Below are 15,475 nucleotides of genomic sequence, written 5' to 3' on the forward strand. Positions count from 1 at the left end.
AAAATATTTAACTGAATATCTCCCTAACTACTATATAGTTATAACATTTTTAACATACTCGTTTAAATTTAATCATCTAATATGTATATTTAAAATGTTAATATGACAATTTAACCAAAATATTGAGTGATATATTTTCCATTATTAATATAGCGATTTGACTAAAATATTACCAATTTAGAATAATTATTATTACGTCATATCTATTATTGCCATAATTTATAAACTAAAATTTGTTTTCATACATAAATAAGGAGTAGTTTATAAAAATAGGTAGAGAATAAAAATAAAATAAAACAAATACATTTTTTTGGGAAAGTGATTTTTGTCGGGAAAAAATCGCACCAGGAATTGACATTTGTCATTCCTGGTATCTCTTTTAGTATATAGTAATAGATAACTCATTTCATAATCAGTAGATAAATGTTCATTTTTAAATTGGTTGAATAAATGAGGATTGCCAAATAATTAGATAAACATTCATATTGAAATAAGTAGATAAACATTCATTTCCAATATAGTAAATGTTCATTTCCGAAATAGTAAATCTTTATTTCCAAATAAATAAATAAATGTTCATGTAATCCCCCGTAAATTTATAAATTTTATTAATATATTTTAACGTATATTATTTATATTTAAATAGAATTTATGAATTTTAAGTAATAAATATATAATTAACGTATATTTATTTTATTTTAAGTACGTTCTAAATATTTAACGATTTTTGAAATTTATTATATTTATATATTTAATGTATATTTAATTTTATTTAAATATATTCTAAATATTTTAACGATTTGTGCAATCAAGAATAATTTTAGAATTTTATGTCGAAAAGAATTTGAATTAGGAAAACTCATTGAATTCGAAAAAAAAACAATCCGAACCGGTTTTTGATTCAAACACTAAAAACTAATATCCTAAGTCTAGCCCAATTTGGTAAAGCCCAAAATATCAAACCCACAACTCTCCTCCACCCTTCTCCTTCACCTTCACGTGTGAAACCAAAAAAAAAAAAAATAAGAAAACCAAAACCCTCATTCTCTCCCCTGCAATCACGTGAAACCCAAAACCTTCTTCCTCCTTCACGTTCCTTACTCTCAGCCGCCTACTGCACCACCGCAGTGACCACCGCCGTCGAGCCACCACCTTCGCCGTCCGGTAACTCCCTCTTCTCTCTCTTTCGTTTTTTCTTTCTCTCCCTCGTTATTCTTTGTTTTCTTTCCCCCTCACTTATGCTCTGTTTTGCGCACAACTAGGCCAGCCACAACCAACCACCTTCGTCGTTCACTCCGCCGCGTCGCCACCTGCAGCGTCGCTGCTTCGCCGGCCAACCATCCATCCCCCTTTCTCTTTCGTGGCCTGCAACCACCCGCGACCACCAGCCCTGCTGCAGCCGTCGCCCAACCCGCAACCACTAACACTACTGCCGCCGTCGCCCAACCCGCGACCACCAGCACTGCGGCCGCCGTCCCTCCGCCGGCCAGCTAGCAACTCCTTTTTCTCCTTTTTGGTTATTTCTTAAACCCTAAGTAACTAATTATTTTAATTATGTTTATTAATTTAATTTATGCTTCTTGAATTAAAATTATAATCGTTATGGTTTAATCAAAAATAATTTCAGATTATATGTTGTTGAAATTAATTTAATTATTTTCAGATTTGTTAATTACGTTTAAGTTAGGGTTTTAATGAAGTTTTATTAATTTAATTCATGTTTCTTGAATATAAATTATAAGTTTTTATGATTAAGTTAGATTTTCAGATTATATATTATGCTTAATTAATAATTTAATTTTCATATTACATAATCGAATTGAAATAAGAGTTTTTAGTATTTAAAGCATGAATTGTAAGGTTTTAATATTCTAAAATCATAATAGAATGGTTATATATTATTAAAGTTATTATTTTTATGATTTTAAGAACGTTGATTATATTTTGTGGACGTTTAAAATTATTTTATATTGCTGGAAATTTTAAAAGGGATGTTTTATTGGAGTTTAGAACGTTTTGGGATCATTAGTTTAATAGTTATTATGCTTGGAGGTTAATTAGTTAAGTTTCGATATTGGGGATGGTTCAAAATATGTTTAGGATGTATTTAGAGTACTTTAATATTGCTGTAAATTGTTGGATATTGATTGGGGAATTTTATTGGTTGTTTTTAGGCGGAGAATTCTTTATAGGCGATTTTTGAATTCGTTAAAGTGGCCTATCAGTTTGTTTACACAAGGTACGTACATACATGTGTGCTTGGAATGTGTGTGATTTGTTGAAACCATATTGAAATGATTGATGAACTTCATTATGTTGAAACGATTGAGGAACTTGGTTATGTTGAAATTGTTGATGAACTAGGTTATGTTGGAAGTGCATGTTTAATATTGTTGGATGGACATGTTAAGCATATATATTTCGTTATGAGAATTATAGCATGTTGGTATGGATGATTGATGCGAACATGTTGGTTGGGAACATTAGATTAGTATATATATTGATTCAGGTCGATTGTTCATTGTTCCCTTTTAGCTTTTCACTACTTTATAAGGGCCGAAGACCTTGTTTAGTAAGTTGAAACCTTATACCCATATAGAGGGGTTGATCAGTATTAAAGGAAAGGTTGAATTAATTGGAATAAGTCTTGTGTGACATCTCTGTGATCACTTGTTTAATTCAAAAATAAAAGAAGTTGTGTTTACTTGTTGAATATAATATTTATGTTTGATGAGTCATAACCAAGTATTAAAAGTTAAGTCATGTAAAGTGAAAATGAGTAGCAATAGCTTTAGACTGTGCACGTCTAAAGTGACGGACAATCAGGAGTTGGGGTCATGGGTAGCCTATGGCTTTTCTGGGGCCGGATTGATCACCGGTTCTATTTTTATTTAAAAAGTCCCTCGATATCGCAGGTCATTGGGGTTTACGGAGTCGCGCCCGTACCTCGTCTTCCTTAGTGAAGAAGAAGAAGTTTCTAGTAGACAACTCAGTCCATTGACTATTTCAATTAAAATAATGTTAATGATACAAAGGTCTAGTTCAGTCAAATATAGTCTTCAAGTCAATATATCTTGATTATCCTTGCTTATGTTTTATTTAGTACCATGTTAGGATTGTTCGTTTAATAGAATCATGTTAGGATTATTATTGATTTAGTATGTAGTACTCAGCTTTGCTGATTACGTGCTTTTGCTTGTGCATGTTGATCATGGCTATGCCTTATTGATCCTGTGATGACCCAATCTTTGGTGAGTAGTCTCTAAGGATCAATAAGCATTGTCCATCTGCAGGTTTGAAGATGTTGCATCATTGGGATCGGGAATAGAGAGCTTGTATTTAGTTTTGATTTGCTAAGTTGACTTGGGTTTGTTAATTGGGACTTTAAACTTGTCGTACTATTTATATTCTTATTTTCGTTGGTTGATTTTTGGGGACTAAATCTGTAATCGATTATTTATAAACCTAAAGTTAGTTTTATGTTTTCCGCTGCAAAATTCTGAATAAGCCGTTACGTTTTCACACGGGCGATAATGCCTTGATAATTCTCTACGTTTTATATTAAAAGATTATTTTAGAAAAGAGAGAATTGTCGGGGTGTTACAAAGTGGTATCTAGAAGCTAAGGTTTTACTTTAATAAATTTTTAGGCGCCTAACTATCTAGTTATTTAAAATAAATTTCTTAAAAATCGAGATTTTACGTATTATAGTGTTCAAAAATTGGTACTTTTTTTTGGGGGGCCGATTTCATTTTACCCTGTTTGAAAGTATACGATATTCCTTATTTACGTTCGAAATCAAATTATTTTTTCCAAGTTAAAGTGATACTTTGGACATTTTTATTTTTTTTTATTATTTATTATTCAAACAAATAAATAAAAATAATATGAATACATTTTTTAAAAAGGAGTTCAATTTTTTTTTTTTTTTTAAAGTTGTTTCAAGATTTAGAATTCGTTAATTAGGAAATATAAATCTTTTTCGAATTAATAACTTTATTTTCTAATTTATTCGCTACGCATTTCCTTAATTTATTTTACTTAATTTATTTTATATTTTTATTTATGTTATTATTCTATGTTATAATTTTCTTATATTATCGTCCTTTTACCTTGTTATTTAAATTATTTCAATGCTTTAGCTTATGAGAGATGGGTAGTATAAGAAGGGCATATAAGATAGAATTATATGTGCATTAGTGGCTAGTCAACGCTAGCATTAGAAATTGATTGTTATGTACGCGCGTGTGCTAATTGTTTAAGTGTTACATTTACAAGTGCATAAAGAATTGTTTGATTCCACCAAACTTATCGATTACTGAACCTTGTTTATGTTTTGGCTGGAAAATTGTTAGTGAGACCTTGAATTGTTTATTTCAGGAATAAAATGTTTCTTTCCAAGTATACCAATATAGGATCCTTCGAGAAACTTGATATAGAAACCCCAGATATTTATGTGAAGAAAATTGTGTTTGGATGTGAATATTATGCTAAGGTTCAAGGGCAACCTATCTTAATGAGAAAGGATATCATAGCAGCCACTATCATTAATTGCTTACCTAACAAATTTCCATACCTAGAACTCAAGGAAAAGTTTAAAGACATGCATTCTGATAATGGAACTCCAAACTTGGTTAAGTATGGAACTTGGGATGGTAGATGGAAATATGATTCAGAAATTCTGACCACCATTATTGAAGCAGCAGAAAGTGGGTTTAGAGACGGTAAAATCGTAGGGAGTCATGTTGGGGATTCAGTTACAGAAGAACCTATGGGAATTAGTGTAAATAATGACCTAGAGGAAAATGATGTAGCTGTGGAGAATGAGAATGTAGGTGTTGAGGCAGAGAATCCTAACCCAGCGGCTCATGAGCCAACCATTGAGATCTCTAGTGATTCGGATGCAGAGTTCGAAAGTGAACAGGAGATGGCAAGTGAGCCTAATCAAGATGAAGACATGGGTGAAGATGCAAACCCTGAGGAAGACCCCGATGAAGACCCTGAAGAAGAGTTCGATGATCTTGAGATCTAAATTTCACTCCGCAAGTCTCAGGAGCAATGGATAGGCAAGAGGCCACAAATATTTTGAAGTCATGAATAGTTAATTAGCTCTTTTATGTTTTAAAGAATAAGTAGCAAAGCTACAACTGTTTAAGGTTTAAGTTTATTGAAGTTTGAAATGTTCTTTATTATTTTCAAGGATGTAATAAACCTCTATGGAGTTAGCAATAAAAGTTAAAGTTTTCAAGGAAGTGTTCTTTATTCTATTTTGAGGATTCCATAATACTCCAACCTCTAGGTAGTACGTCGTGGATTAATTGTTTGCATACTCAATGTGAATTGTGGATCAATTTAATTGCCACAATAATATTAAATAATTTGAGTACATAAAGGAAGTGAGGACAAATCTAGACCCTCATGACCAATATGATTCAAAATGTTATGCCTTGTGTGCAGTGTGTGAATGTCTTTCGTGAACTATTGAGGATGATTATTTTTAATGATTATTGCATCTTGTAGACGATCGTTGCACCTTTGTAAACGATTGTCGTGCCTTCGTAAATGATGCGTATTAATGTGAACATTGTTGGTTGAGGCGGTCTTTATGGTCAATTCAAGTATTAAATTGTATGGGATAATGTATAAGTGGTGTTTCAAACCTAAAGTAGAATATACTAATTGCAGGTCGCGTTCTAGAATGGCCAACAACAATGATCTAGCTGCTGCGATTCGCCTCTTGGCGGAAAAGCTAACCCAAGAGAGAACTGAGCGCCCCGACTCTGCAGGGGAAATGTTTGAAAGACTTTCTAAGGTTAAGCCACCGTATTTCAAGGGACAAGCAGACCCTACCTTCCGGGAAAACTGGATTAGGGAGTTTGAGAAACTATTTGAGGCTGTGAGTTGCCCTGGGAGTATGAGAGTAAGTCAAGCTGTCCTTTATCTAAAAGATGAAGCCGATTTATGGTGGAAAGAAAATGGAAATAGACTAAGTGCTGTTGAGGGATTCAATTGGGATTCATTTATTGTTGCCTTGAGGGGGAAGTTTTATCCTCCTTTTATGAGAAAGCAGAAAGCGCAGGAGTTTATCAACCTTAGGATGGGGAATATGACTATTGCTGAATACTATAGCAAGTTTATAGCTTTATCGAGGTTTGCACCTGAGGTGGTAGCTACTGAGGAGCTAAAGGCTCAAAGGTTTGAGCAAGGGCTGACGGATGAAATTCAACTGGGATTAGGTGGAGAAACTTTTACTTCCTTAGACATAGTGTATGGGAGAGCTGCTCATATTTATGGTCTGCAGTCTAGAAGGGAAAAGAAAACTGTGGTAATTGGGGAAAAGAGGAAAGATTTTAATGCTGGGGGTAACCAAGAAAACTTTAAAAAGAATAGAAACGGAAATGGGAATGGAAATGGAAATTTCCAAGGAGGAAACAATCAGGGGCACCACAACAACTCGAACCCATCTGAGAGAGTGCATCATTGCAAGATGTGCAGTAACAATCACCTTGGTAAGAACTGCAAAGGAGAATTAGTGACCTGCAACTATTGTCAGAAAAGGGGACATAGGGAGTATGAGTGCTTCACTAAGCACAGAAAGGAACAAAATAGTAATGGAGGTGGAAACCAAGTGAGGTTTAACCAATCTGGAGGTCAAAATTCAAAGCCTGGAGGGGCACAAAACAATCAAGAGAACTATAATAAGCCTGCAAATGATAACAACAACCCGAATAAGGCTCCAGGAAAGTTGTACATGATGAATCAGAATGAGGATGAACGATCTGCCGATATAGATTCTGGTACTTTTCTATTAACTCCGCGCAAGTTAAGCATTATTTAATTCGTGGTGACTTGTTCTTTTGTTTCGTCATCTGTTGTGAAAAGTCTAAAGTTAGTAGTTTTAGTGATATAGGAATTTTGAGGATAGAATTCGTCAAAAGAGAATTTTGGTTAGTTATTCCCTGAGGTGAGTTACGAGGGCGTAACTCGTTTTCTTTAAGGGGGTAGAATGCGATAGAAATTCGCGCTTTTTACCTATTTTGTGGCATTTTCTGTGCTTATTTTAGCAAATTTTACAAGTTGATGCAAAGCAAATAGATTCTCCGCATAAGAAAAGGTGTTCATGAGTAACACAAATAGCTTTGAGTTGGCAAAAGAGTGCACATAGGTGGCACAAGTACTTCTCTAGTAAGAATAAGTTAAAAGTTTTGGGGAAAATGTGGGAAATTTCGTGTCAAGTTTCGGGACGAAACTTCTTTTAAGAGGGGTAGATTGTAATCCCCCGTAAATTTATAAATTTTATTAATATATTTTAACGTATATTATTTATATTTAAATAGAATTTATGAATTTTAAGTAATAAATATATAATTAACGTATATTTATTTTATTTTAAGTACGTTCTAAATATTTAACGATTTTTGAAATTTATTATATTTATATATTTAATGTATATTTAATTTTATTTAAATATATTCTAAATATTTTAACGATTTGTGCAATCAAGAATAATTTTAGAATTTTATGTCGAAAAGAATTTGAATTAGGAAAACTCATTGAATTCGAAAAAAAAACAATCCGAACCGGTTTTTGATTCAAACACTAAAAACTAATATCCTAAGTCTAGCCCAATTTGGTAAAGCCCAAAATATCAAACCCACAACTCTCCTCCACCCTTCTCCTTCACCTTCACGTGTGAAACCAAAAAAAAAAAAAATAAGAAAACCAAAACCCTCATTCTCTCCCCTGCAATCACGTGAAACCCAAAACCTTCTTCCTCCTTCACGTTCCTTACTCTCAGCCGCCTACTGCACCACCGCAGTGACCACCGCCGTCGAGCCACCACCTTCGCCGTCCGGTAACTCCCTCTTCTCTCTCTTTCGTTTTTTCTTTCTCTCCCTCGTTATTCTTTGTTTTCTTTCCCCCTCACTTATGCTCTGTTTTGCGCACAACTAGGCCAGCCACAACCAACCACCTTCGTCGTTCACTCCGCCGCGTCGCCACCTGCAGCGTCGCTGCTTCGCCGGCCAACCATCCATCCCCCTTTCTCTTTCGTGGCCTGCAACCACCCGCGACCACCAGCCCTGCTGCAGCCGTCGCCCAACCCGCAACCACTAACACTACTGCCGCCGTCGCCCAACCCGCGACCACCAGCACTGCGGCCGCCGTCCCTCCGCCGGCCAGCTAGCAACTCCTTTTTCTCCTTTTTGGTTATTTCTTAAACCCTAAGTAACTAATTATTTTAATTATGTTTATTAATTTAATTTATGCTTCTTGAATTAAAATTATAATCGTTATGGTTTAATCAAAAATAATTTCAGATTATATGTTGTTGAAATTAATTTAATTATTTTCAGATTTGTTAATTACGTTTAAGTTAGGGTTTTAATGAAGTTTTATTAATTTAATTCATGTTTCTTGAATATAAATTATAAGTTTTTATGATTAAGTTAGATTTTCAGATTATATATTATGCTTAATTAATAATTTAATTTTCATATTACATAATCGAATTGAAATAAGAGTTTTTAGTATTTAAAGCATGAATTGTAAGGTTTTAATATTCTAAAATCATAATAGAATGGTTATATATTATTAAAGTTATTATTTTCATGATTTTAAGAACGTTGATTATATTTTGTGGACGTTTAAAATTATTTTATATTGCTGGAAATTTTAAAAGGGATGTTTTATTGGAGTTTAGAACGTTTTGGGATCATTAGTTTAATAGTTATTATGCTTGGAGGTTAATTAGTTAAGTTTCGATATTGGGGATGGTTCAAAATATGTTTAGGATGTATTTAGAGTACTTTAATATTGCTGTAAATTGTTGGATATTGATTGGGGAATTTTATTGGTTGTTTTTAGGCGGAGAATTCTTTATAGGCGATTTTTGAATTCGTTAAAGTGGCCTATCAGTTTGTTTACACAAGGTACGTACATACATGTGTGCTTGGAATGTGTGTGATTTGTTGAAACCATATTGAAATGATTGATGAACTTCATTATGTTGAAACGATTGAGGAACTTGGTTATGTTGAAATTGTTGATGAACTAGGTTATGTTGGAAGTGCATGTTTAATATTGTTGGATGGACATGTTAAGCATATATATTTCGTTATGAGAATTATAGCATGTTGGTATGGATGATTGATGCGAACATGTTGGTTGGGAACATTAGATTAGTATATATATTGATTCAGGTCGATTGTTCATTGTTCCCTTTTAGCTTTTCACTACTTTATAAGGGCCGAAGACCTTGTTTAGTAAGTTGAAACCTTATACCCATATAGAGGGGTTGATCAGTATTAAAGGAAAGGTTGAATTAATTGGAATAAGTCTTGTGTGACATCTCTGTGATCACTTGTTTAATTCAAAGATAAAAGAAGTTGTGTTTACTTGTTGAATATAATATTTATGTTTGATGAGTCATAACCAAGTATTAAAAGTTAAGTCATGTAAAGTGAAAATGAGTAGCAATAGCTTTAGACTGTGCACGTCTAAAGTGACGGACAATCAGGAGTTGGGGTCATGGGTAGCCTATGGCTTTTCTGGGGCCGGATTGATCACCGGTTCTATTTTTATTTAAAAAGTCCCTCGATATCGCAGGTCATTGGGGTTTACGGAGTCGCGCCCGTACCTCGTCTTCCTTAGTGAAGAAGAAGAAGTTTCTAGTAGACAACTCAGTCCATTGACTATTTCAATTAAAATAATGTTAATGATACAAAGGTCTAGTTCAGTCAAATATAGTCTTCAAGTCAATATATCTTGATTATCCTTGCTTATGTTTTATTTAGTACCATGTTAGGATTGTTCGTTTAATAGAATCATGTTAGGATTATTATTGATTTAGTATGTAGTACTCAGCTTTGCTGATTACGTGCTTTTGCTTGTGCATGTTGATCATGGCTATGCCTTATTGATCCTGTGATGACCCAATCTTTGGTGAGCAGTCTCTAAGGATCAATAAGCATTGTCCATCTGCAGGTTTGAAGATGTTGCATCATTGGGATCGGGAATAGAGAGCTTGTATTTAGTTTTGATTTGCTAAGTTGACTTGGGTTTGTTAATTGGGACTTTAAACTTGTCGTACTATTTATATTTCCTTATTTTCGTTGGTTGATTTTTGGGGACTAAATCTGTAATCGATTATTTATAAACCTAAAGTTAGTTTTATGTTTTCCGCTGCAAAATTCTGAATAAGCCGTTACGTTTTCACACGGGCGATAATGCCTTGATAATTCTCTACGTTTTATATTAAAAGATTATTTTAGAAAAGAGAGAGAATTGTCGGGGTGTTACAAAGTGGTATCTAGAAGCTAAGGTTTTACTTTAATAAATTTTTAGGCGCCTAACTATCTAGTTATTTAAAATAAATTTCTTAAAAATCGAGATTTTACGTATTATAGTGTTCAAAAATTGGTACTTTTTTTTGGGGGGCCAAATTCATTTTACCCTGTTTGAAAGTATACGATATTCCTTATTTACGTTCGAAATCAAATTATTTTTTCCAAGTTAAAGTGATACTTTGGACATTTTTATTTTTTTTTATTATTTATTATTCAAACAAATAAATAAAAATAATATGAATACATTTTTTAAAAAGGAGTTCAATTTTTTTTTTTTAAAGTTGTTTCAAGATTTAGAATTCGTTAATTAGGAAATATAAATCTTTTTCGAATTAATAACTTTATTTTCTAATTTATTCGCTACGCATTTCCTTAATTTATTTTACTTAATTTATTTTATATTTTTATTTATGTTATTATTCTATGTTATAATTTTCTTATATTATCGTCCTTTTACCTTGTTATTTAAATTATTTCAATGCTTTAGCTTATGAGAGATGGGTAGTATAAGAAGGGCATATAAGATAGAATTATATGTGCATTAGTGGCTAGTCAACGCTAGCATTAGAAATTGATTGTTATGTACGCGCGTGTGCTAATTGTTTAAGTGTTACATTTACAAGTGCATAAAGAATTGTTTGATTCCACCAAACTTATCGATTACTGAACCTTGTTTATGTTTTGGCGGGAAAATTGTTAGTGAGACCTTGAATTGTTTATTTCAGGAATAAAATGTTTCTTTCCAAGTATACCAATATAGGATCCTTCGAGAAACTTGATATAGAAACCCCAGATATTTATGTGAAGAAAATTGTGTTTGGATGTGAATATTATGCTAAGGTTCAAGGGCAACCTATCTTAATGAGAAAGGATATCATAGCAGCCACTATCATTAATTGCTTACCTAACAAATTTCCATACCTAGAACTCAAGGAAAAGTTTAAAGACATGCATTCTGATAATGGAACTCCAAACTTGGTTAAGTATGGAACTTGGGATGGTAGATGGAAATATGATTCAGAAATTCTGACCACCATTATTGAAGCAGCAGAAAGTGGGTTTAGAGACGGTAAAATCGTAGGGAGTCATGTTGGGGATTCAGTTACAGAAGAACCTATGGGAATTAGTGTAAATAATGACCTAGAGGAAAATGATGTAGCTGTGGAGAATGAGAATGTAGGTGTTGAGGCAGAGAATCCTAACCCAGCGGCTCATGAGCCAACCATTGAGATCTCTAGTGATTCGGATGCAGAGTTCGAAAGTGAACAGGAGATGGCAAGTGAGCCTAATCAAGATGAAGACATGGGTGAAGATGCAAACCCTGAGGAAGACCCCGATGAAGACCCTGAAGAAGAGTTCGATGATCTTGAGATCTAAATTTCACTCCGCAAGTCTCAGGAGCAATGGATAGGCAAGAGGCCACAAATATTTTGAAGTCATGAATAGTTAATTAGCTCTTTTATGTTTTAAAGAATAAGTAGCAAAGCTACAACTGTTTAAGGTTTAAGTTTATTGAAGTTTGAAATGTTCTTTATTATTTTCAAGGATGTAATAAACCTCTATGGAGTTAGCAATAAAAGTTAAAGTTTTCAAGGAAGTGTTCTTTATTCTATTTTGAGGATTCCATAATACTCCAACCTCTAGGTAGTACGTCGTGGATTAATTGTTTGCATACTCAATGTGAATTGTGGATCAATTTAATTGCCACAATAATATTAAATAATTTGAGTACATAAAGGAAGTGAGGACAAATCTAGACCCTCATGACCAATATGATTCAAAATGTTATGCCTTGTGTGCAGTGTGTGAATGTCTTTCGTGAACTATTGAGGATGATTATTTTTAATGATTATTGCATCTTGTAGACGATCGTTGCACCTTTGTAAACGATTGTCGTGCCTTCGTAAATGATGCGTATTAATGTGAACATTGTTGGTTGAGGCGGTCTTTATGGTCAATTCAAGTATTAAATTGTATGGGATAATGTATAAGTGGTGTTTCAAACCTAAAGTAGAATATACTAATTGCAGGTCGCGTTCTAGAATGGCCAACAACAATGATCTAGCTGCTGCGATTCGCCTCTTGGCGGAAAAGCTAACCCAAGAGAGAACTGAGCGCCCCGACTCTGCAGGGGAAATGTTTGAAAGACTTTCTAAGGTTAAGCCACCGTATTTCAAGGGACAAGCAGACCCTACCTTCCGGGAAAACTGGATTAGGGAGTTTGAGAAACTATTTGAGGCTGTGAGTTGCCCTGGGAGTATGAGAGTAAGTCAAGCTGTCCTTTATCTAAAAGATGAAGCCGATTTATGGTGGAAAGAAAATGGAAATAGACTAAGTGCTGTTGAGGGATTCAATTGGGATTCATTTATTGTTGCCTTGAGGGGGAAGTTTTATCCTCCTTTTATGAGAAAGCAGAAAGCGCAGGAGTTTATCAACCTTAGGATGGGGAATATGACTATTGCTGAATACTATAGCAAGTTTATAGCTTTATCGAGGTTTGCACCTGAGGTGGTAGCTACTGAGGAGCTAAAGGCTCAAAGGTTTGAGCAAGGGCTGACGGATGAAATTCAACTGGGATTAGGTGGAGAAACTTTTACTTCCTTAGACATAGTGTATGGGAGAGCTGCTCATATTTATGGTCTGCAGTCTAGAAGGGAAAAGAAAACTGTGGTAATTGGGGAAAAGAGGAAAGATTTTAATGCTGGGGGTAACCAAGAAAACTTTAAAAAGAATAGAAACGGAAATGGGAATGGAAATGGAAATTTCCAAGGAGGAAACAATCAGGGGCACCACAACAACTCGAACCCATCTGAGAGAGTGCATCATTGCAAGATGTGCAGTAACAATCACCCTGGTAAGAACTGCAAAGGAGAATTAGTGACCTGCAACTATTGTCAGAAAAGGGGACATAGGGAGTATGAGTGCTTCACTAAGCACAGAAAGGAACAAAATAGTAATGGAGGTGGAAACCAAGTGAGGTTTAACCAATCTGGAGGTCAAAATTCAAAGCCTGGAGGGGCACAAAATAATCAAGAGAACTATAATAAGCCTGCAAATGATAACAACAACCCGAATAAGGCTCCAGGAAAGTTGTACATGATGAATCAGAATGAGGATGAACGATCTGCCGATATAGATTCTGGTACTTTTCTATTAACTCCGCGCAAGTTAAGCATTATTTAATTCGTGGTGACTTGTTCTTTTGTTTCGTCATCTGTTGTGAAAAGTCTAAAGTTAGTAGTTTTAGTGATATAGGAATTTTGAGGATAGAATTCGTCAAAAGAGAATTTTGGTTAGTTATTCCCTGAGGTGAGTTACGAGGGCGTAACTCGTTTTCTTTAAGGGGGTAGAATGCGATAGAAATTCGCGCTTTTTACCTATTTTGTGGCATTTTCTGTGCTTATTTTAGCAAATTTTACAAGTTGATGCAAAGCAAATAGATTCTCCGCATAAGAAAAGGTGTTCATGAGTAACACAAATAGCTTTGAGTTGGCAAAAGAGTGCACATAGGTGGCACAAGTACTTCTCTAGTAAGAATAAGTTAAAAGTTTTGGGGAAAATGTGGGAAATTTCGTGTCAAGTTTCGGGACGAAACTTCTTTTAAGAGGGGTAGATTGTAATCCCCCGTAAATTTATAAATTTTATTAATATATTTTAACGTATATTATTTATATTTAAATAGAATTTATGAATTTTAAGTAATAAATATATAATTAACGTATATTTATTTTATTTTAAGTACGTTCTAAATATTTAACGATTTTTGAAATTTATTATATTTATATATTTAATGTATATTTAATTTTATTTAAATATATTCTAAATATTTTAACGATTTGTGCAATCAAGAATAATTTTAGAATTTTATGTCGAAAAGAATTTGAATTAGGAAAACTCATTGAATTCGAAAAAAAAACAATCCGAACCGGTTTTTGATTCAAACACTAAAAACTAATATCCTAAGTCTAGCCCAATTTGGTAAAGCCCAAAATATCAAACCCACAACTCTCCTCCACCCTTCTCCTTCACCTTCACGTGTGAAACCAAAAAAAAAAAAAATAAGAAAACCAAAACCCTCATTCTCTCCCCTGCAATCACGTGAAACCCAAAACCTTCTTCCTCCTTCACGTTCCTTACTCTCAGCCGCCTACTGCACCACCGCAGTGACCACCGCCGTCGAGCCACCACCTTCGCCGTCCGGTAACTCCCTCTTCTCTCTCTTTCGTTTTTTCTTTCTCTCCCTCGTTATTCTTTGTTTTCTTTCCCCCTCACTTATGCTCTGTTTTGCGCACAACTAGGCCAGCCACAACCAACCACCTTCGTCGTTCACTCCGCCGCGTCGCCACCTGCAGCGTCGCTGCTTCGCCGGCCAACCATCCATCCCCCTTTCTCTTTCGTGGCCTGCAACCACCCGCGACCACCAGCCCTGCTGCAGCCGTCGCCCAACCCGCAACCACTAACACTACTGCCGCCGTCGCCCAACCCGCGACCACCAGCACTGCGGCCGCCGTCCCTCCGCCGGCCAGCTAGCAACTCCTTTTTCTCCTTTTTGGTTATTTCTTAAACCCTAAGTAACTAATTATTTTAATTATGTTTATTAATTTAATTTATGCTTCTTGAATTAAAATTATAATCGTTATGGTTTAATCAAAAATAATTTCAGATTATATGTTGTTGAAATTAATTTAATTATTTTCAGATTTGTTAATTACGTTTAAGTTAGGGTTTTAATGAAGTTTTATTAATTTAATTCATGTTTCTTGAATATAAATTATAAGTTTTTATGATTAAGTTAGATTTTCAGATTATATATTATGCTTAATTAATAATTTAATTTTCATATTACATAATCGAATTGAAATAAGAGTTTTTAGTATTTAAAGCATGAATTGTAAGGTTTTAATATTCTAAAATCATAATAGAATGGTTATATATTATTAAAGTTATTATTTTCATGATTTTAAGAACGTTGATTATATTTTGTGGACGTTTAAAATTATTTTATATTGCTGGAAATTTTAAAAGGGATGTTTTATTGGAGTTTAGAACGTTTTGGGATCATTAGTTTAATAGTTATTATGCTTGGAGGTTAATTAGTTAAGTTTCGATATTGGGGATGGTTCAAAATA

At 34.1% G+C, this 15,475-nt stretch overlaps 1 protein-coding gene across 1 annotated transcript; it reads left to right on the forward strand.

The window, feature by feature from the left end:
• The first annotated feature begins 2,083 nt into the window (after window positions 1-2,083).
• Window positions 2,084-5,267, forward strand: LOC130465758 (uncharacterized). The gene is made up of 2 exons (XM_056834613.1): window positions 2,084-2,239; window positions 3,260-5,267. Exon 2 carries the CDS (start codon window positions 4,388-4,390, stop codon window positions 5,030-5,032), a length of 645 nt encoding a protein of 214 aa, XP_056690591.1. The 5' UTR covers window positions 2,084-2,239; window positions 3,260-4,387; the 3' UTR covers window positions 5,033-5,267.
• Window positions 5,268-15,475: the final 10,208 nt, after the last annotated feature.

This window comes from Spinacia oleracea, chromosome 1, assembly GCF_020520425.1.
Source record: "Spinacia oleracea cultivar Varoflay chromosome 1, BTI_SOV_V1, whole genome shotgun sequence".
NCBI lineage: Eukaryota > Viridiplantae > Streptophyta > Magnoliopsida > Caryophyllales > Amaranthaceae > Spinacia > Spinacia oleracea.

Coding starts and splice junctions, on each gene's coding strand:
- LOC130465758 (XM_056834613.1), top strand. CDS start 4,388: ATGTTTCTTTCCAAGTATACCAATATAGGATCCTTCGAGAAACTTGAT.